Source organism: Papaver somniferum, unplaced genomic scaffold (assembly GCF_003573695.1).
Source record: "Papaver somniferum cultivar HN1 unplaced genomic scaffold, ASM357369v1 unplaced-scaffold_117, whole genome shotgun sequence".
Classification (NCBI taxonomy): domain Eukaryota; kingdom Viridiplantae; phylum Streptophyta; class Magnoliopsida; order Ranunculales; family Papaveraceae; genus Papaver; species Papaver somniferum.
Genome location: NW_020620714.1, coordinates 11,908,093 through 11,931,248, shown reverse-complemented (window position 1 = coordinate 11,931,248; position 23,156 = coordinate 11,908,093). Strand labels below are relative to the sequence as shown.

Below are 23,156 nucleotides of genomic sequence, written 5' to 3'. Positions count from 1 at the left end.
ACCGGGTATTCCATGAGAGGATGTTTAATCCAAGTCTCGTTTTCTCTTTTTGTTTTCCATACCAAATCAGGTATCCACCAGATAGATGTATGTGAACCAATTAATAGATCGGTTACGAAAAAATATCTTCCACTTCTATTTTAATGAAATTATGAAAATATCTGTGGATGATGTTTATATTGAAATCTTGTATCATGTTTTTCATTTGATGTTAATCTTCTATGAAATTTTTCCCCAGATTTTATTATTTTTATTTATTTTTCATTTGATGGAATGTAATTTACCATAGTGAGTAAAATCATACTTAAAGCCGCAGCCTATTTTGATGAAAAACATGATAATGCATCCTATTTTGGTTGAGCAGGAATTGCTCCGTTCTCTTTTGTATTGCATTTGCAAATCTGATGAGCTCAGGATTGAGTTCAGATTCACTCATTGAGCATATCGGCACTAGAATTCCAGTAAAACATGAATTTGCAGCACTGCTGCCTTCTGGTGCCATTGTTTATAATAAGTAAGGTTCAGAGTTTGATTCGGATTTGGATACTTGATTAATTTGACCATTCTCTCAGGCAGTCATCTGACATACAAAATTTCAATTTGAAACAAGTTTATTCGTAAGATTTTGATGCAGTTAAACCCTTCTGACTCACTAATCAGTGAAGTAAATAGAAATTTGATTAGAACAATAAACGCGTCCCCCGCCATTGACTAACTTTAAAAACTGATTACCAATAAAACTAAAATAACAAAACTCGAAGATGGTTATACTAGTTGTTTTCTAAGCTCCGCGTATAAGCTTAAGAACTTCTTCTTCAGTTGGTAGAGCAGGGATCGCTCCTTTCTTCGTTGTAGTAATTGCACCACATGCATTTCCAAATCTAATTACTTCCTTTAAACTTTCTTCATTCTGCAAATACATTCAAAAATCATTGGCATGCTTTCTCTAATTTGAAACAATTCTGCAGCAATTTCAGTACTACGGAACGATTTAAATGATGTGTTTTAGTCATCCCATAGATAATGTGAACATACCTCCACAATAGATCCATCTTTCGCTATCTTGTTTAGGAGGGCACCAACAAAGGCATCTCCAGCACCGGTTGTATCCACTGGTTTTACTTTAAATGCTTCTACCGTTCCATGAAAATGCTGCATTTTTACAGAAAAGGGCCATTGTTAAATCAAAAGGTCTTAAAAATCAACTGGGCCAATGATGTCCTACAATTGCGCGTATAAGGCCAGATGATTCATTTGCTTTAATTGGTCAGGCATGCATAATGTGTACCTTAGTATAATATTTGCATCCATGGCGTCCTAGAGTTATCAGTAAGAGCTTTAGTCCTGAATGCATCAAAGAAATTGCCGTTTCATCATCAATAGTCTCGTGGCCAGTCAAGAACTCAAACTCGTTGTCACATATTTTGATCACATTGGCTTGTTTCCAGATGCTCATGATCTGTTCACGAGCTTCTTCGGCTGACGGCCATAATGCTAGTCTAAGATTTGGATCATAAGAAAGAATTGCTCCAGCATCCTTAGCTACTTTCATTGCTCGTAAATGAGCTGATCTGCATGGCTCGGTTATCAAACTTATCGATCCGTAGTGAAAGATCTTAGCCTGTTAATGAGATCCATAGAAGGAATTAAAAAAGCAAACGCAAAACTTTAGAACATTTGTTTGAGAAAATCAAATGTGACAAACAACCTGAGATTTCTAGTATGCTGTAATCAAATCCATGAATACCCTCAATTGGAGATCCGGGTTAGAAAATCAATTCCCTCCAAGGAAGGTAGCTCAACCCTGTCCTGGAGCAACGAGCAGTACAAACTCAAGGAGGCTCAGGCCTAGGTCTTATGCATGGCCCTATGAATGAAGCTCTTTTAGCAAAGCGGCTTTGGAGGTTCTGTAACGAAAAGGGCATTTTATGGGTCGAACTGTTCAAATGCCAAATCAAATCAAAAATTACTCATGATACAGCATTCTAGGGGGGCCTGACGAACCAATGGCCAGAATTTCAGAACTGTACAATGCTAATAGTTTTTGGGTGCAGGAGTTTTCTGCAGGACTGCTACCCTTCCATCTGCTGAATTTCTCTTACAAAGAGACACTAGTGGCTAAGGTGACCATTATATGGATAGCAAAGGAACTTGCGAGTTGGGTTTGAGATGAAGACGTTTGGATTAGGAGCTCTCTAGCGCTCTCAAACCTGCTAGCAGCTCTATTAGCCATGAATCTGCAAAGGTCTAAACCCGACTCCTTATGGTGGCAGTTGGACATAGTGGCATGTTGTATGAAGAGTTTTTATAAAGGAAGGGTATGAGTAATTCAAGTGTCTGAGGCAGCTGATTCTTGGAAATTGAAGGTGCCTTCTGTTAATCAGACCAAATTAGGAAAGGGTTATAACTGTAAACAAAAAAATAATGAAACATCTGCAAAAGTAAAATTAGAAACTTTTTGTGACAAAAGCAACCAGAGATTTCTAGTATGTTGTATCCACGACTCCTAAAGAGACTATGACTCTCCATGGCAAGTAGGTTAACCCTGAATTGGAGCAATGAGTGCAAACTCAAGGAGGCGCACGGCCTATGCTATTAAATTTCAACCTAGGAATGAAGCTTTTTCTTAAATTTGATAACTAAAGATTAGACTAAAACACAAATATTGGTTTCTTCCGTGATAGTGGAAGATTAAAACTTCATGTCTATTTATATTTTACTATTGCATGAATACAACGAAGAATTTACGTAAAGATGGAAACAAAATTTTTACAATGAATACATATAATCCTAGTTTAAATAACTAAAAAGGTTTAGTATCTTCTTAGGTGTCTTCTTTCCATTCCATGTGATATATGACAGCCTGTAGTCTTGAATATGAGATATACGGAATTGATTCTCATTGTTTCAATATCTTTGATAATCTTTTAGTCTTTATTAGGATGAAAAACTCTTTACAGGTTGGAAAGAAAATTACACTATGTAATTTTCAATACCCCCCTCAAGTTGGAGCGGGGGAAGAGATAGAGACCACGCCCAACTTGCTAACGATTCTTTGATAAGCTTCAGCTCCCAGTGGTTTAGTAAAAATGTCAGCAAGTTGCTGATGGGAAGAAAAAAAAGACGGGATAAGTAGACCAGATTTGATTTTTTCACGAACAAAATGACAGTCGATTTCAATGTGTTTCGTGCGCTCGTGAAAGACTGGATTATTTGCAATGTGCAATGCAGCTTGATTATCACAGTAGACGGTCATGGGTTTAGAGTGAGGTATCCCAAGATCACGGAGTAGAAACTTGAGCCATTGAAGTTCCGAGGCTAAGGAGGCAAGTGCTCGATATTCAGCCTCAGCAGACGATCTTGAAACAATATGTTGTTTCTTACTTTTCCAGGAGAGTGGACTAGAACCCAACATGGTAAAATATCCAGTAGTAGATCTACGTGTTATTGGGCAACCAGCCCAATCAGAGTCAGTGAAGTCACTAATATGAAGTGAACTAGAAGAAGACAAAAGAAGACCGTGATTGATAGTACCTTTTAGGTAACGTAGAACTCGTGTAGCAGCATCCATGTGAGCTGTATGTGGATTTTTCATAAATTGACTTAAGTAGTTGACAGAGTAGGTGATATCCGGCTGTGTTACAGTTAGATATAGTAAACGACCAATTAAACGACGATAAACAGATGGGTCGGGAAGAGGAGTGCCGTCTGTGGGAAGAAGTTTTAGATTTTGTTCCATTGGAAAGTTACAAACTTTTCCTCCAAGCAGACCAGCATCATTGAGAATATCTGCGATAAATTTATGTTGGCCAATAAATAGACCACGTGGAGAGTGAGACACTTCAATACCTAAAAAATATTGTAATCGTCCAAGATCCTTGATGGAAAAATGACGAGCGAGTAATAATTTTAACTGAGAAATTGTCTGATCGTCGTTTCCAGTGATGATTATGTCATCTACATAGACTAGAAGATAAATAATGATTGAATTTCGACGAAAGGTAAACAGTGAGTAGTCTGCGTAAGATTGTTGAAATCCTTCATGAAGCAAAGTATTTGAAAATTTATCAAACCATTGTCTAGAGGCTTGTTTTAGCCCATAAATAGATTTGCGTAAAAGACATACCTTATTTGGATTTTGTTTAGCGAAACCTGGAGGTAGACGCATATAAATTTCTTCATGTAAATCTCCTTGTAGGAAGACATTATTGACGTCGAGATGATGAAGAGACCAACCTTGAATGGTAGCAATAGATAGTAAGGCTCTTACAGTAACTAATTTAGCAACTGGGGAAAATGTATCATGGTAATCCACCCCTTCGACCTGCGTATACCCTTTGGCAACTAAGCGCGATTTGTGGCATTGTATAGATCCGTCTGAATTGCGTTTGATTTTATATACCCACTTACATCCAATAGGTGTCTTGCCAGGAGGTAAATCTTCGATGTCCCAAGTGTCATTTTCTTGTTGTGCCTTAACTTCTTCAACCATAGATTTGCGCCATACAGGAATTTTCGCAGCCTCCGTATAGGATCGTGGCTCTCTATCGGATAGAACTTTTGTGATGAATGCCTTGTGAGTAGGAGAAAATTGTTGAAAAGATAAATAGGAGGTTAATGGATATTTTACGGATTTTGGAGATTCATGCGTAAGTAAAGTAGTAGTCTGACAAACATAATCTTTTAAGTGACTTGGGGTTTTACGAGTACGAATAGGTCGTCCCTCATTTTGGGACATAGATGGTGATGGAGATATTAATTGGGAATGCGAAGTATCCGTGGATGATATGTCAACTATAGTAGGAGATGGATCAGTCGTAGTATCCATTGGAGGAGGAACATCAACTGTAGTAGGATGATTAAGTGGCAATATGTGTGTACCATCAGAAGATTCAGTGAAATAGTGATCATCTTCATCAAATGAAGCATAGTCAGACAAGGGATTAATATTAACGGAATGAGAAAGTGACGTCGATTGACCATCTGGAGATATGTCACTGTAAGGGAATGTAGTTTCATGGAAATGAACATCACGAGAGACATAAATTTTCTTGGTAGCCAAATCATATAGTCTGTATCCTTTTTGTCCATGTGGATAACCCAAAAAAATTGCAAGATATGAACGATTATCAAATTTGTGAGATGGTTTGGTGTTGCGTCCAAAACAGAGACAACCAAATGTTTTTAAAATTGAATAGTCTGGTTGACCACCCAGGAGCATTTCGTGGGGGGATTTGTAGCCCAAAGTAGGAGTAGGCATCTTATTTATTAAATAAGTAGCATACATTATGCATTCACCCCAAAATGATAAAGGTAAATTAGATTGTAAACGTAGTGCACGCGCAACATCCAAAAGATGCCTATGTTTACGTTCAACAATACCATTTTGTTGTGGAGTGTGGACACAACTTCTTTGATGGGTAATTCCATGTTGGAAATACCAAGCTTTCATTTCATTAGAAAGAAATTCAGTTCCATTATCGGAGCGAATCGTTTGTAATTGAGGTAAATATATATCTCTAGATCCAGAGCTTATAACGGAGACTCTCTTTTGAAATTGAGTAATAACATGAGCGTAAAAATACTTGAGAAATTTTGATGTTTCTGACTTGGTTTTCATAAGAAAAATCCATGTACAACGTGTGTAACCATCGACTATAATAAGAAAATAACGATCATTAGAGAGTGAAGCAATATTAAACGGCCCCCAAATATCGCAGTGTATTATTTCAAATGGTTGTTTATTACAACTAGTGCTTAAAGGAAATGAGTTGCGAGTTTGTTTCGCCTGCGGACATACCCCACAAGGTCGACTGCAACTTGAACTAATATAATTAAAATTTTGACATAAAAACTTAAAGCGCGCTGAAGACGGATGTCCTAATCTCCTGTTCCATAGATCAAACGATGATTGAGTAGTGACTAATGTTTCCGGGGGTGGCCGTAGATAATAGAGACCATTACGGTACTCACCCAGACCAATCAGCTTCTTCCCGGATAGGGCCTAAAATTGATAGTAATTTGATGAGAAAAGTGCTGTAATAGAAGACGACTTGGTGAGTTGACTTACAAATATTAAATTGAATTTGAATGAGGGTACATGATACACCCTTTCTAATATTAAATCTTTGGAGAAAATAATACGTCCAATATGTAATATGGTTGCAAGAGAACCATCAGGAAGCTGGACATTGAAATTCTTAGGTGCTGGTTCGTATGTACTAAAGACAGTAATATCAAAACATACATGATTCGTCGCACCAGTATCTATAATACATGAGTGTGATGAAAAAACTAATGATTTGGATGATTTAGAAGTTATATTAAAAACTGATGAAGAAAAGTGTAAAGATTTACCTGCTATGTTGAGAATTGGCGCAGTGTCAGCAGGCTCGGAAGAGAGCATTGCCAGGAGCTTAGCATATTGATCAGCTGTGAGTGCCGGTGCCGGAACAGAGGACGATGCTTCACCAAATGTAGGGTATGCAGCAATAAAGGTGGAGCCTTCTTTTTTCTTTGGTGGATAACCATGCAACTTGTAGCATGTTGCACGAGTGTGCCCGACACGGTTACAATGGTCACAGTGAGGCCTAGGCCGCTTGTTAGGACCACTGTTACGATCTTGGAATCGCTGAACATTGAGTGTCGCAGATTCAACAGTGGGTACAGCAAGGGAAGCAATTTCTTGTTGCTTCTCCTCCTGACGTACAAGAGCATAAATTTTTCCAGTAGATGGACACGGATCCATTAAAAGAATTTGTCTACGTACCATTGAGAAGCGATCGTGGAGACCCTGTAGAAATTCAAAAGCACGATCCTGATGAAAACGTTCCATCATATCCTTGCCGTGGCCACAAATGCAAGGTTGGACGGTAGTCAAAGAGTTGAGTTCGTCCCAGAGAGTTTTCAGCTTGGTAAAATAGGATGAGACATCCTGACCTTCTTGCTTGAGGGAAGAAATTGAATGCTTCAACTGATAAATCTTTGGAGCGTTTGATTGGGAAAAACGCTCATGGAGATCGGTCCAAATTTCTTTGGCGGTGTCACAGTAAAGGACACTTGAACGAATGTCAGGGACGATGGAGTTGAGCAACCAGCTGCTCACCATGTAATTTGAGCGTTCCCACTTTTTTAGATCCTCTGAGTATGCTGCAGGTTTGTTTAGAGTCCCATCGATGAATCCGATTTTGTTTTTCTCCCTTAAGGCTAGTGAAATCCCACGGATCCATATGCCGTAGTTATCAGCAGTTAACAATGGAGTTACTAGGATTGTTGTTGGATTGTCTGAATGATGTAATTCGAATGGGTTGGTGAATGGTGTGATCAAAGAACGACCATTTGAGTTTGAGTTTTCAGAGTTTGATTTGTCAACGGAAGCATCTAATGGATCTGTAACCCTAGGAGATACCATCTTAAATTTGATAACTAAAGATTAGACTAAAACACAAATATTGGTTTCTTCCGTGATAGTGGAAGATTAAAACTTCATGTCTATTTATATTTTACTATTGCATGAATACAACGAAGAATTTACGTAAAGATGGAAACAAAATATTCACAATGAATACATATAATCCTAGTTTACATAACTAAAAAGGTTTAGTATCTTCTTAGGTGTCTTCTTTCCATTCCATGTGATATATGACAGCCTGTAGTCTTGAATATGAGATATACGGAATTGATTCTCATTGTTTCAATATCTTTGATAACCTTTTAGTCTTTATTAGGATGAAAAACTCTTTACAGGTTGGAAAGAAAATTACACGTATGTAATTTTCAATACTTTTCTAGCAAAGCGGCTTTGGAGGTTCTGTCAAGAGAACGACACTTCAGGTTGAAAACTTGAAATGTCAAATAGATTGGACAAATTTCCAAATAAGCGACAAAATATTTATGGCATATCACTCTAGAGGGGCCTAATGAACCAACAGACGGAATTCAGAACCACATACAAGATATATTCAATGCTAATAGTGGATTAGAGCTGATGGAGTTTAACTGCATTTTGAGCACAAAGTTGGCTGAGTCTAGTAGTTTTAAGGACTGTTGTCCTTCCATTTACTCGATTTCCTTATAAATTGAAGCCACCAGTGGCTGTGGTGCACAGCAAGCGAACTAGGGAGATGGGTTTGAGATTAAGGCCTATGAACTGCAACATCAAACCTGACTTATTACAGTGGTAGCAGTTGGACCATAAAGAGCTTCTACAAAGGGAAAACTATGAGTAATTCAATTGTCTACGGAAGCTCACTAGTGGAAATTGAAGGTGCATTCTAATAATTCCCGTGTTTCGGGCGGCATAATAATGTGATCAAATTGGACATTAGGGCTATGGTTCTTGCGCTTGCCCATTGTTTGGTGGTAAATTAGGTGGAGAAACTAGCAATTCAACTAGTGGGAATTGTTGTGTCGTCTATAGATATGATTTTGGAGAACTTCATCAACAAAAGGTAAGTAAAGACTGAACCACCTATTTCTCAAGTTATGTCCACTTTTCTATCTTGAGACGATTGTCACATAACTAATTAGACTAGCTTGGATAGACAAGAATTTCGAGTCGAGAACTAATCATTTCGTTTACGAATTTCTCAAAATATAATGACTAAGATTAATGAAAAATTGTTCATACTTGATCTATTTGGTGGAGAAAATTTATTATTTGGAACAAAATCATGATTCAAGTTCATCATTCGAAAATAGCCTAGAACAGTGATAAGTGTCATTGTTATTTATTTAGGAATGTTTCGAATTGATTTAGAGAAATAGAACTACTATATTCGGAATATATGACAGTTACAAACTGAGAAAACTGTTATATGTTTGAAGCCGTATTACATGTATCCATAAGAGTAGCTATATATCGACTTTCAGATTTGTGTGATTCGCATATTCGTATGTATATCATGGGTGAATCTGTTGGTTTCGTGATCCAGATAGGTTTGTATATTCGTATACGAACAATTGTAGAACTGTGGTAAGGGAACCGTGTTAACCTAATCAAACCGATATGCGAACCAAAACAGCTCTATGTTCTAGAACTAGTTTAGTAACAAAACCGGTACGCAAACTGAATGTTCTGTGAACTATGGATCCGACAAAGGTATGTGAGTTTGCAAGCTAGTACATGAACTAAAAAGTTCTGTAGACTCTGGAACTTTGAAACGGGTCAAAGTTTTCAAACCGGTACGTGAACTGAAAAGTTCTGTAAGAGTTCGGAACTTGGTAATTGCATAAGTGTGCAAACAGGTTTATCAGCTGAAAAGTTCTGTTGACTCCAGAACTCGGTAATTGCATATAAGTTTGCAAACCGGTTCACATACTGTGAGCCGATTCACGAATGGTTCAAGTAATTCTACTTTGTGCATTTAAAAACTATGTGGATTATGATTCATTTACGAATAAATTATTCTATGAAGTAATTTGCATTTGATCTTTTCTAATTAACACTAGACTCATTTGATCACATGATTGTGACTCAATATTAATCTCCTAGTGAAGATGAAAATGAGTGTTAAGCCTTTAAGTTCAAATCGGCTAGTTTCGGCTAACCATGTTGAACATAGTCTTTGTGCATGGCTCGGTTATGGTTTACCTAACCATAATGTATATCTTGTATATGTGATTAAGATTCAAAGCTTTCATCTAACAGTGGATATTTTTTGCTTGGTTCCAAAGATATACTAGCTTAAACCTAAATCAACCTAGGCTTTGAAGTTTATATAAGGGAAACTCTTGGAAACTTGGATCTTTGAATCCCGACACTACTTTTTGGTGTGTCCTAGTTGTATCTAGATTCGTCCTCTCCAGAAACACTTTTAGGATGTAGCGACTATAAAGAATTCACATGGATTCGTGAAGCCAGGTCCATTTATCTTTTATCTTGATAACTCGAGTATCCTGATCTTGATTGTTTGCAGAGCTTGCTCCAACGATCAAGATAGATAGTAATCAGCAGAGTCTCTTCGTCTCTTACTTTGTTGATTCCGCAATTTTTATACTTGTGAGGTGAATAATAATATAGGATGCACTTCGAGTTGCATAAGTCCGGATTTTGAGGATAACCAGACTTTTTCCTAAGTTTTTATCGATTTCCATCACCTGAATCTATCGTTTGATATGATCATCCGTTTAAACTGTAAATCTGGAAAGCAAATATAGGCTTAATCTGTGGGATGCAAATTTGGTTTAAGGTCTTCAATTAAGGGTTGAAACAACTCTTAGTCGTGGGTAACATCGTCTAAGGGAATCAAGTGCGCAGAGTCTTGCGAGATTCAACAGGCATAATGAACGCGACGTACCTTAATCGGTGGATTTACTTTTAGGGATCAACTACATTCCAGACCGAAGTTAATTGGTAGTAGTCTGGTGTCTGTAGCGGTTTAATACAGTGTGGTGTTCAATCTGGACTAGGTCACGGGGTTTTTCTGCATTTGCGGTTTCTTCGTTAACAAAACTTCTGGTTTCTGTGTTATTTCTTTTTCCGCATTATATTATTTATCTTTGTAATCCAAATATCATAGGTTGTGCGTTTGATCAATCACGGTTCCTAGATCCATCCTTGTTAGTTGGATAAGGATTGATTGATACTTGAACATTGGTCTTTGGTATCGTTCGAGTATTCTCCGTGTTTATTAGTTTCACGTACTTGTTTATGTAAACGTTCTAATCTCGATTGATAGAGAGAGAGAGAAATGCCCCACTCTATGGTTATTATAGTAATCATTTCTCTCTCTTCCTCGTTGTCTTTCTGGAAGGTTTAAGAGAATGGATTTGGCATGTGTCAAGGTGTTTATTCCACCTGAAAGGTTCGCACCAGATCTCCTACCACTAAAAGTCATGCACAAAGCACAACCAGGTGATGAGGATGAACAAGAAAAGTTACTAAAGCTGGCGAATTGGAGAATAACAATCCGATGGCCGGTGTTTCTTAACCTCGGCACGGTGGGGTGTATGTCATATATGCTATGGGAACATAGGCCTAGCTCTATAAAGTTTGTTGTTTTTTTGGTTTTTTTGTTGCTGGGATGTGTGTTGTTAAACTAGCTTATTATTTCCGCTTCTATTATATAGGATTATTAACAGCTAGTCTCCGGAAAATGGTTGTTGCACTATTGAATAATCCGGTAGTTGAGCTTTTCAGTGACGTCGAGAAGACGAATACCGAATATCTTATTTTGTGTAAGCTGGTTTCCCTATATCTGTTTACCGTGCGCAAGCTGTTTCATCGAGATGAGACTGGCATTGTAGAAGGTCTCATCTCCGGTAGCTTTTCTGCTACTGCCAAAGCGGTACTTGATAACGTGAAGAAAGAGAATCATTTGTCGCCGGAGCAGTTTCTGATTCCACTGGTAATTTTGCCGAAGCCATCTACATTAAGTTTAATGAAACACCATCACTAGTAAGAGAACAACAAGATTAAACCATCAGCTCGCCGCAACCTTATCTTTTCTTTTGGTTTCATATATTATTTTCGTTGTAATGACGTTAAATGCCCTAAATCTATTAATGAAACAAAAAAAAAAATCGATAAGAAATTTTAATTGAAAAAAAAGAGAGAGAGATATAACTTTAGGCATTTTCCTTGATTAAGTTTTTACTTTCAGAGTTATGTTGAGTTTTTTCATACAGATTGCCTAAGAAAAAGTTAGTGGTGTATCTTGGTACCCCTGCATTTTCAAAATGGACTAAGATTGCCTTCCTAAGTTTGTAGAGTTACTACAAGCTCTACGAATTTATAAAGGCACTTTCATATTTGATAGTGGTGTATGTGTTTTTATTTAAGTATTACAAAAAATATTTAGAAAACAATAATGGAAGATTTTGATAATAAATTAAATATATTTATTATTTAATTACTATGTGTATTATAATAACTTAATCATGAAAATGTGTCTCGTGTATTAACAGGATGTATTGAAAGATAATACAAAGAAATAATTGAAGATTCAAAAACTCTTGAAATCGGAATTTCTTAAGTAAGTAATGGATAAATATTAATAAGATGGCAAAATTCGAATGTTAATTATTTGGGAAAGCATACATATCCGGTAACTATAATAATACCTAAAACTATGCGTAACTAAACACATATTCTGCAAATATTTGTGTGCAAACTCTCTAATTACTAGTTTGCATATATGTAAATTCTAATTTTTTAATTTTGTATTCGCAAACCTTCTCTAGTTATTAGTTTTATATAGCGTAAATATTAATTTCTTAATTTTGTATTCCCACAGTTTGATTTTTATTTCTTCACCAGCTCAGTAAACTGGTCTGAAAACCTATTCTTGATCCTCTTTCTCACCATGTTATAATCTGAGAAATTTATTATAAGGGTTTGTAAGAGTTTTTCAAGAACTTATGAATAGTACCTAGAGGTACTACACCAATGAATGTTTTTTAGGAAGACTCGTGTAAGAGATGGATAAACACAATCGTTCTCCTCTATTGCTTAGGATTGAAAAAAAAATCTAAAAATAAGGTTTCTTAACTAAAGAATGTTTATCTAGCTTTTAGACATTCTTAAATCACTTGTTTCTGTAATTCATATAAAGCTTTATCACCAACCATAATTTCGTATATTCTTGAAACTTTCTTATCTACGGACAAAAATTCTGATTAAAATAATTGAAATCATTCTTGACAAATTCAAATTTGAGGTGTTGTTGATCCGAAGAGAAAACTTTACCTTTCTAATGGGCTCAAAGTTGAGGGTAAATTCAGCCAAGAGCATATTAGCACTAGGGTTCCTACGAAACATGAATTTTTTTCCGTCGTCGGGTTTTAAAGTTATATAATCAAGAGCATCTGTTGCACCTCTATCGAATATGATACCATCACTTCTGGCACCATTTTTTATCAAGATATTTATAAACATACGACCAAGTTCAATATCACCAAGTTTACCATCAAAAACATATTTATCACCAAGTCATGAAACAACAATAACAACATTAGTTGGTACACCTATTTTGTGCTTTCAAAAAAAACTTGTGCTTCTGCTAATGACACTCTTAATTCTATTGGCACAAAATCTATTGGCATCTCACCAAAACTTGCTATGAGTGAATTTGATGCATCACTAATACTAACAAAAGCATTGATAGTAAAGCTTCTCTTAGGTGCCATTGTTAATAGATAATCTTTGAAAGAAAGAAGATAAATACTCCGATAAAAAATATTTGGAACTGAAGCATATTTTGGCTACATATTGAGTTACTCGTATATATTAATAACCTCATTTGATCGGGTCTTCCTAATAAAATTTTTCTAGGGTTATTCAAAGTGAAAACCCCTTATCCATATATATTGTTATCGGTGACAAAAATGTCCTTAGTTTGATTAAAAGTATTAATTGTTAGATTATATTAGTGCGATTAAACTTATAGATTAAAGTTAGTTTTAGTTGATTAAATTCGTCTAAATTAAACATGATAAATTGAAAAGAATTATTCCTTCAACCTTTTTTTAGTCAGCATTGTCGAAAAACTTTCCTTTCTTTGGGTCGTAACCGACTTTTTTCTCTAATTAATTTTGCACGTCCATGGTATGAGCTATATAGGAGAAACCAGAGAAAAGATTACGAGAAACGAGAGAAAAGATTACAGTTAAAGAAGGTACTCATAGAGGGAGATGTTTCTAATGTTCAAAAAGTCATCATGGGAGATACAAGTGATATACCCTGGAGTATTAACTCCTTGGTTCTGCGCATTTTTGACGAAGCTTATTATTTTGAAGACATTAGTTTCCTTTGTGTTTCTAAAAATGTAAATGTATTGGCTCATGACCTTTATCAGTTTTCCAAACACGATGATACATCAGGTCGGTGGAATTCAATGTCATCACTAGTATGTATCTCTTCAAACCTCAATTATAACGAGGTGGTCTAAATAAATAAAAGTTAAGGGCTCTGTGGATCCCTTTTTCCTTTCAAAGTAAAATTAAAAAGGAGAACGAAAGAAATCAATACCATGGCAGTTGTTCCTGGTTACATTGTGGCCAAAGCCGATAGAAATCATACACCAGCATGGGCCGGTATGGACCGGTTTTCGCCTCATCCGCATCCAATCCATTGCATTACGGATTTGAAATTTGGCATCCGCATCCAATCCATATTCAACGGATTAGCATCCAATGGATACATGGATGGACGGATTGGATGCGGATAATCCAATGGATTTGTTTTAGTTAAAATTTATAATAAAGAAAATAAAGCTAACACAAATGACTCCTTATAAAACCTACATATCTTATATATGTATACAAATATAAAAATGTCATGTACAACACCCCAAGCAAACATCTTAAAAATTCTTAAATGATCCATAGTATTTTCTAAAACTATATAAATGCCCTTAATTTAACGGATATGGATGTCCAACGGATTTTCAAGATTACATCCGGGCCCAATCCGTTATCCGTTGGATTTCAAAAATTCCATCCGCATCCTACCCATTAACGAACGGTCCGGGCATCCATCCGCAAATGAACGGTAGATCCCGGTTAAATCTGCAGATTACGGGCCAAATGCTCACCCCTGGTAATGACAATCCTGTGAAATTTGGTAATTCCGTTGCAGGAAAAAAGGAACTGGGCTTTTTAGAAAATCATGGGCTTTTTGTAAAAACATGGGCTTTTTAGAAGGGGAAAAAACTTTCTCCTTGGGGCAAAATTCATTTTCATCCATCTCTGTTTGTCCGGCTGAACGGAGGAAATCTATCTCTTCTCTCTATGCTACACATGTGAAACTCAACTTATCAAAATGGGTACTCTTTTTCGCCCTAATTTTGTTTCTATGGATTTTATTATTTGCTTTTCTTATTAAGCTCTTTAGGTTCTTTGATTATTGTGTATTACATTTGAATATCAAAATCTGGTTTTGTTTCGGATTGATTGATGAAATTTCCACTTTTTGATTAGTGGGTTTTGTTTATTTCATCTTCTTATGGTGGATTACAGTGGAAAAGATGCAGAATTAGAAGGATGTTTTTATTCTGTCTTGTAATCTATATTCAAAAGGTGCAATTTTTGAAATGATGGTTGTTTGAATAATGTTGCCTACGGGTTGTGCAAGGCTTGGTCAGGCCGGCGTAAAAACTATGTCCTATTTTCGGGAGTTAACATTGTCTCCTACCCAACCCAACCCGGTACTTGCTACTGGAAACGGGTTTTGGTCTTTGGTTGTTTGAATAATGTCTGTTAGAGTGCTTTGTTATGATCTTGTTTCTGGACCCTTTAAGATTCACATTTCCTATAAACAGTTTGCAAAATCACTTGTTTTTTTTGCTCATACGGTTTCTGTTGTTGTTATGTACTTGCAGGAATCATCTGTTTTGAGGCCTTTAAAGAGTGATGTTTGGAGACGGATACATGTCAAAGAACTTGTGGAGTTCCTAAAAATGACTAAATGAAGAACTTGTGGAGTTGAACAGGAAAGGTCAGTTTATTCTCCAAAGGCTTGGGTAATGTTTGGTTAATGTTCCTGAAACGATAAGCCGCTTTGATTAGATATCGTTCGTACCGAATAAGTGAATAACCGATTATAGAAAACCTGCTTTTACTTTTTAGGTCTATTCAGTGAAAATTGTAAGCTTTCCGAGTTATTAGATTTCTGCATAATAAACTTAGTATCAAATTTGTTTTTAGATGTCAAAAGTACCACATACGGAGTTAAAATGTGAACAGTTGCTGTTCTATAAGAGTCTCTAGAAGTTACAGAACAGGGAAGGTGGGATCCGACTTCCGAATTTAGGTCCAACATGGAGTTAAACTGAACACCTACATGATAATTTATTCTAGTTCCGCAGAGTGCAGATTACAGCACGGTCTCAACCGAAATCTGAATGCTAGGAGAACTTCTATCTGGTTAAAGATTCTTCTTGCTGCTGATGGAATGGACCAACAGCTCTTCTCTTGTCCCAGGATAGATCATGTGGCTACTGGATAAAAATAAATCCTCGGCTGGTGGGCTCAGCACTTCTCAATCCTCTACTAATGTTCTCAAATTTGTTAGCCGCAATATTGGTCTTGCTGGCTCTGAAATTAGTTCTTATAAAACGCAAAATCTAGTTCAGGAACTTGATTTAGAGTCCCAGGAATAATTCACAATTGAGATTAGGGAAGTGCCTGATGCAATGAAAATGGTGTAATATAAAGACTGATATCCCTTTTAAGTATAGTTGTTTGTTGGTCATATAGTAAGACTGCTGTTTGCCTTCATATGGGTTCTTAGTTATCCAGTACTGTACTTGTTTGGCGAGGATCATCTGATTTGGTAAGAATCAATCAAGTCCCTTCATCTGTTCCAGTCTTCCAGATATTAATACACAAGTTTTGTTGGTTTTTGGTCCCTAAACAGTTCATCATATAGCTAGAAGTAGTTAAACATTTATCTCCCAACTGCCAAAGATTGGTGGTACCACTAGTAATGGACCTCGGCAAGAGGAACTAGCGAGGTAAATGTTCTTTTCCTTCTCTTCAATTCTATTTAGGCTTCTCTGCTGCTCCATTGGACTCAGAATAGAGTTCTTTAATATATTTTGTCTTGCATTAGTACATGTATTTATAGTAAATTATCCTCTACCTTTTCGGTTTTCTTCTTCTTAACGATAGGTCTTGCCCTACCATGTTGATTATCTTTATTAATATTAATGACCTTAATCAATTTTAGCCGTAATGCTCTTTTGATGATCAAGTTCCTCATGCTTTTGACATGGTACAATTGTTTGAGCAATTAAGTTTTTACATGTAGGTGTCCCTAGGATCATCTCCATGTTGGACCTAAATAGTCCCCCACACACCTACACACCTACTTCATTCTTTTAGTCCTTCAAGCCTTCCGTTTTGGATTGTATATAGTCTGATGGGCTGACCTTACTTTATCTATGCTTTGAACAGTTTCTCAACACCTTGGGGTTAAAGCATGGGAGTGAAGAAAGAACCTTTGTCAGAGGCATTTGTAGCTCGCATGCAAGCAAAGCTATGAACGTGTAAGCATGTTTAAGCTTCTTTGAAGATGGAGGTCAGTCAATGTAACCCGCAGCCCATTGTATTGTAATGTAGTAGTTGTTAGTAATGAAAAAAAAAATCAAAAGTAGACCATCCGAAACAAACTGACTCAATCAGTCCTTTAGATCGGATCTAAAATTTCTAAAATTGGTGAGAGTTGGTGAGTTGGTTCGGTTAGCGGATTAGTTCTTTTGAAGACCCGATGTTAGCTGGGGTTACCAAACTCCATGACGTTGAAGAATAGGAATGGGTACTAGTAATAGTAACCACTGTGATATTTGGTGACGCCCTGTAGCAGCCTTGTAAAACTTGGGCATGTAGAAAAGACTTTCTCACTGGGGGAAAATTCATCTTTTAACTCACCCATCTCTGTTTGTCGAGCAGAAGTGGAGAAGATCTGCTGAGGTGATTCTGAGGGAATCACAGACATGGCTACACATGTGAGACTCCTGTATCAAATAGGTAGTCTTTGGGTTTTTCCCTAATTTTATTTTTATGGATTCTGTCACTAAGTTTTTTTTTATCAAGCTTTTTAGAGTTTTTGGTGATTTCTTATTACATTATTAAGCATATCAAAATCTGGGTTTTATTTAGAGTAATGAAATTTTCACTTTATGTTTACTGGGTTTGATTATGTTCATCTTTATGTCTGTTGTACTACTTCTTTGGGTAGGCAGATATTTCGACTCAGGAATGTAGGCGGTGCTGCTAATGGTGGATTATAGTAGAAAAGTTGCCAGAACTACAAGAATGTTTTTCTTCTGTCTTACAATCTAGCCAAAATGTGCAATTTTTGAATATGATAAGTGCAGCTATAATGTCTGCTAGAGTGCTTGTTATGATCTTGTTTCTGGACCCCTTCATATGAATGAGATTCACATTCTCATTTCCTATGTACAGTTTGAGTTTCATTGTTTTGTTGCTTATACGGTTTCCATTGTTGTTGTGTACTGCAGGAATCATCTGTTTTGAGGCCTTTAGAGAGTGACATGGTTTAAAAAGGCGCTTTTGGGGCGAGCTTTTGGTCGCTTTTTTGCGCTTCAGGTCCTAGGCGCTTCTAGAGCGCCGCTTTACGAATCTGTTTATATTAGGCAGTGAAAAGTCGGCCTTTGAAGCCCAGTAGGGCCTATTTCACGTTTTCTAACTAAATACTAATAAACCTAATTTATAGGGCATGATGATCATGATGACGATGACTATCTACATGATGATATGAATGACGCAGACATTCGTGGCTAGTATATTTAAATAGCTCTTGGGTAGAATATATGCTTAGTTAGTCGAATTGTTCCTTTCATTATGTCTGAACTTCATAGTTTTCTTTTATTAGGTTGATAACTTCTTATTTATATATATTATTATATATTTCAAAAAGCTCGCTTCCGCTTTACGCTTTTGCAGCGCTTTACGCTTTGGTATGAGTGCGCTTCGCCCCACGCTTTCGCTTTTTAAAACATGTCAAAGAACTTGTCGACTATGTAAAAATTAAGCCCAACTTCAGAAAGACAGGCGCACTTTGCTGAACAGGAAAGGTCGGTTTTTTTCTCCAACGGCTTGGATAATGTTTGTTTAGTGATCCTGAAATGATAAATATTTTTTCCCCTTGAAAGATTAGATTGCACTTGTACTAAACAAATGAATGCACCGATTATTAAGTATCTGCTTTTACTTTTTAGGTATTTTCAAGGAAAATCATTAGTTTTCGCAGTTATTAGACTTCTGCCTATTGAAGTTAGCATCAAATTTGTTCTTAGATGTCGAAAATACCAAATTAAATCTGATACTGCATTTGAAAACTCAATTAAAATGTGAACAGACACACTCTTCTGTAAGTAACAGTCCTGATGGTGTTTCCTCAATAGGGATCTACAATATTCGGGTAACTGGGTTTGTTTTTATGATTTTTTGGTTCTGTGGATGATATCTTAATGTGAAACAAAAAAATAATTGAATCCTAGAAGAACTTTTATTAAATTAAAGATTCTATTTGCCAGTATTTTCTGCTGATGGAATGGACCAAGAGCTCTTCCTCTGTCCTAGGATGATGTGGCTAGCAATAAAACCTTGGTTGGTGAGCTCTCCCTTCCCAATCCTCTTCAAATGTTCTCAGCCTTAGTAGCTGCAGTATCTTCCTTGGTTATAGTCTCTAAAACAGTTTTTTTGCTTGCACTAACAAAACACATAATGACAATCCACAAACTTGAATCAGAATTGCAGATGTAATAGACAAGTGAGACTAAAAAAATGGTAGAGTGACATTTCTCTTTTTTTAAGTTTACTTGTTTGTTGGTCATATAATGATGTCAATCCTTGATTACCATCAGATGGATTCTTAGTTATCCGTAGTGTACTTGTTTTGGCAAGAAGCATGTATCTGATTCTATTTAGAACCTATCCACCAAGTTCCCCAGATTTTAATACACATCTATGTTGTTTTCTTATATTGGTCCCAAAACAGTTCATAAGTGCTGGAACTAATAAAGCATTTAGTGTCCAACTGCCACTGAACTGGTGGTACATCTAGTAATGGAGTTGTTCTTTTCCTCGTCTTCAATTGAATTTAGGCTTTTCTTCTGCTTCATTGGGCTCAAAATACAGTTCTTAAATATTTTTGTCGTTCATAAGTTCATGCATTTGTAGTAAACAGCTCTACTGCCACAATTTATTTACACTATTGTTGCATTTTTTAATGTGATCCACCACCTTTTTGTTTTCTTTCTTCTTAACGAATGATCTTGCCCGACCATGTTGATCATCCGAACTTATTGTATTAATTGGCCTTAATCAGTGTAGTTGACCTATGAGTATGCAAATATCATCCCTGGGATTATCTTCATCTTGGCCCCCCATGAGCCATGCACCAAATTCATCCTTATAGTCCTTTACGCCTTCGTGTTATAGTCTGATAAGCTGACCCTACTTTATCTATATCTTGAACAGGATGGAAGGGAGAATGAACCTCTGGTAAAGGCATTTCTAGCTCGCACGCTGGCGAAGTTAGAAAAGTGCAAGCACGCTTCAGCTTCTTTGATAATGAAGGTCAGTTAATGTAAAATTGTAAACCCGAAAGCAATTGTACTATAGTGGTAGTAGTTAGTAATCTTTGTTATGAGTAGAAGCACAAAATACAAGAACTGCTTATGCTTCAAGAAAAATAATCAGTATAATTGAGTTTTTGATGATCTCATTATATTCTGTAAGTCACGCCTATAGTTATATATCATAAATTAGTTCGTATCTGATAAACTGAAAATGATGTTTCGGTTTGTTTAATACAACTTGTTATAAATAAGATATTGTTCTTGCTTGATTGATAATGAGATCCTGAAAGGTTTTACTGATGTAGTGATTTTCTAAGGTTCACCAAGTTTTTTCAGAATATCTTCCCATGTGAAGATATTGAGCTGACCTGGAGTTGCATTTTTATATGTCCCTGTTATAGCTTTCTAGATTCAGTTAATTCAATTTTCTTGATCTTAAAAAGTGACAGTGCATTTTCATTTTCTTTTTCTTTATCTTGAAGCTGAACAAAGAGCATGAGCTCTTCCAGTTCTCGGGCACTGACAGTCGAGCATTCTGGAAAACTTGTTCAATCTTGCAGGTTTAGGATGAAAAAGGGAGTGAAGTATATTTTCAACTCTAAACAAGTTCATTCATTTATTCGTAAGATTTGATGCATACAAACACTTGCACAATTCACTAACAGAAGAAAAGAGTCCATCAGAACAATTAGACTCGCTTTCTTTCTCACTGACGGCCTAACTCTAAAACTGATTTCCATGTAAACTTCAAAAACAGACACAAGGATAAAATCAAAGAAAATATGAAACTTTTAGTGTGTGTTTTAAGCTGCTGCTTGGAAAAGCTTAAGAACTTCTTCTTCATTTGGTAGAGCAGGAATAGCTCCTTTTTTGGTTGTAGTAATCGCTCCACATGCATTTGCAAATTTAAGCACTGTCTTCAAACTTGCTTCATTCTGCAATTAGATGAAATAAGGATTAGTTTGTTTGCGCTAATCAGAACTGAATCAACTGGCGCCTAAATCTCCTGCAACAATTTAAATGATATGTTCTGATTATGGAGCAATGTAAACTTACTTCAAGAATAGAATCGTCTTCGACGATCTTGTTTAGGAGGGCACCAACAAAGGCATCTCCTGCCCCGGTTGTATCCACAGCTTTTACTTTGAATGCTTCCACTGTTCCATGGAAATGCTGCATTTTTTACAGAAGTTGTCAGTACTAAACAAATGTACCATGGCATTTAGCAAGGACCTGATAGATCTGTCCGGGGCAGGCAATTGTTGTGTACCTTAGTGTAGTATTTGCATCCATGGTCACCTAGAGTAATCAACAAGAGCTTCAATCCTGGGTGCATCAAGGAAATTGCAACTTCATCATCAACAGTCTCAAGGCCAGTCAAGAACTCAAACTCATTATCACTGACTTTGATCACATCTGCCTTTTCCCAGATACTCATGATCTGTTCTTTAGCTTCTTCGGCGGATGGCCATAGTGGCAATCTCAGATTGGGATCATAAGACAGAATTGCTCCAGCATCCTTAGCAACTTCCATTGCTTTTAGATGAGCTGATCTACATGGCTCAGTAATCAAACTTATTGATCCATAGTGAAAGATCTTAGCCTGTAATTAATCAAATCCATCAAAAAATTAGACCAAATTTACTGAATAATGGGATGTGCATCAGGGAATAAATTAAAATTTCAATTTGAAAAGACAAAAAAAGAATCTGGACAACAAAAAACTAAAAAAAAATCTCATGTCCTTATCAATTTGAAAATTTTGTAATCTTCTATGGATAATACAAAAGTATTACAAGCACTGAATTCAAAGATTCATTACTGCAAAATGATTTGTTTATGTTAGTGATTTTGATTAAGAAATTAATGTATCAACATCAAATTACTCCAAGATAGAAAAGTCAAATACAAACACAACTTTCTTGTTTCAATCCTGTATCCAGATCCATATATACATTACTGAATATACTTGATCCAAAAACTAAAACAAGTCAAACCAACCAGCCCCAGAATCAGATCCAGTGAATTTTGATTCGAACTACTCAGGTCATTGGTATCATCCACCCAACGAACTTCACGGTAAAACATGAATTCAAGGTTAAGTTGGAGGATTGAATAAGTGATATAAAAGAAAAGAAGTACTATTTACCTTTCTGATGAGCTCAAGGTTAAGTTCAGATTCAGTCAAGAGCATATCGGCACTAGGATTCCGGTAAAACATGAATTCACGTTCACCATCAGCTTTCAACGTAACAAAAGCAAGAGCAGTTCTTGCACCTTGATCAAATATAACACCTTCACTACTAACACCATTCTGATTCAAGATATTCTTCAACATATGACCAAATTCATCATCACCAAGTTTACCAACAAACGCAGCTTTACCACCCAATCTCGATACAGCAATGGCAACATTAGCTGGTGCACCACCTGGTGCTTTCAAGAAACCTGGTGCTTCTGCTAATGAAACTCCTGATTCTGTCGGTACAAAATCTATAAGCATCTCACCAAAAGATACTATAAGTGAATTTGATTCAGTACCATTAACAGTGTTGCTTGCTGGTGCCATTGTTTATGGACTGGATATTCTTACAGAGAAAGAATGAAAGAAAAAGAGAAAGAGAGATCTTTAAGAGGATTTAGATGGAGAGATTTATAGAGAAAGTGGGTCTAGAGAGATATAAAGAAGTCAGGTTTGGTTGGCGATGGTGGTGGTTTTAATGAATTGAATACGAAGAAAAGATGGTGGTGGGATGTATAAATTTATAGTATTAATTATGGATTTTCAGAGTTGGAAATAAAATCCTAATTTTTATGGTAATTATTTAACTTACATTAGGATTTGGATATAATTAACTTTCTTTTCGGACAAACAAAGGATTTTTTACATTAAATTGTTGTTATTTCCTATCCTGGGGATTCTTCCATGTTATCCTTCCATAACTAGCTGTCCTCTGTGGGACTCACCGTTGTTGGTAGGCTGATGTTTAAAAACACCGCCGTTAAAATAATCTGAGCGGCGTAAAAGCTGAGCTGTGTTGGGCCTTTTTGTTTGAGTTTTTCCCTCGAATGGAAATTCTCCCTCCGGTCTTAAATAGATGATCTAGC

The 23,156-nt window shown here is 36.4% G+C and overlaps 1 protein-coding gene, 1 long non-coding RNA gene and 1 pseudogene across 6 annotated transcripts; 1 reads left to right on the top strand and 2 right to left on the bottom strand.

Annotated features, from left to right (window-relative positions):
- Positions 1 to 781: 781 nt before the first annotated feature.
- On the bottom strand, positions 782 to 13,128 carry LOC113329873 (annotated as a pseudogene).
- A 1,559-nt stretch (positions 13,129 to 14,687) lies between these two features.
- LOC113330179 lies at positions 14,688 to 20,742 on the top strand. 5 transcript variants are annotated; one of them, XR_003350103.1, is made up of 9 exons: positions 14,688 to 14,765; positions 15,321 to 15,436; positions 16,358 to 16,454; positions 16,897 to 17,020; positions 17,392 to 17,469; positions 17,964 to 18,539; positions 19,002 to 19,078; positions 19,948 to 20,046; positions 20,609 to 20,742. It is a non-coding gene; the product is annotated as an uncharacterized LOC113330179 (long non-coding RNA). The 5 variants fall into 5 exon arrangements; XR_003350101.1 differs by having other exon boundaries at positions 20,531 to 20,642; XR_003350100.1 differs by lacking the exon at positions 20,609 to 20,742 and having other exon boundaries at positions 19,948 to 20,224.
- On the bottom strand, positions 20,636 to 22,771 carry LOC113330177 (fructokinase-2-like). Its single transcript, XM_026577025.1, has 4 exons — positions 22,198 to 22,771; positions 21,319 to 21,651; positions 21,105 to 21,221; positions 20,636 to 20,983 (listed from the first exon to the last, which is right to left on the bottom strand). Exons 1-4 carry the CDS (start codon positions 22,615 to 22,617, stop codon positions 20,852 to 20,854), a joined length of 1,002 nt encoding a protein of 333 aa, XP_026432810.1. The 5' UTR covers positions 22,618 to 22,771; the 3' UTR covers positions 20,636 to 20,851.
- Positions 22,772 to 23,156: the final 385 nt, after the last annotated feature.

Coding starts and splice junctions, on each gene's coding strand:
- LOC113330177 (XM_026577025.1), bottom strand. CDS start 22,617: ATGGCACCAGCAAGCAACACTGTTAATGGTACTGAATCAAATTCACTT. Junction 21,652..22,197: donor ACCTTGAGCTCATCAGAAAG/GTAAATAGTACT, acceptor GATTAATTACAG/GCTAAGATCTTTCACTATGG. Junction 21,222..21,318: donor GATGCAAATACTACACTAAG/GTACACAACAAT, acceptor TAAAAAATGCAG/CATTTCCATGGAACAGTGGA.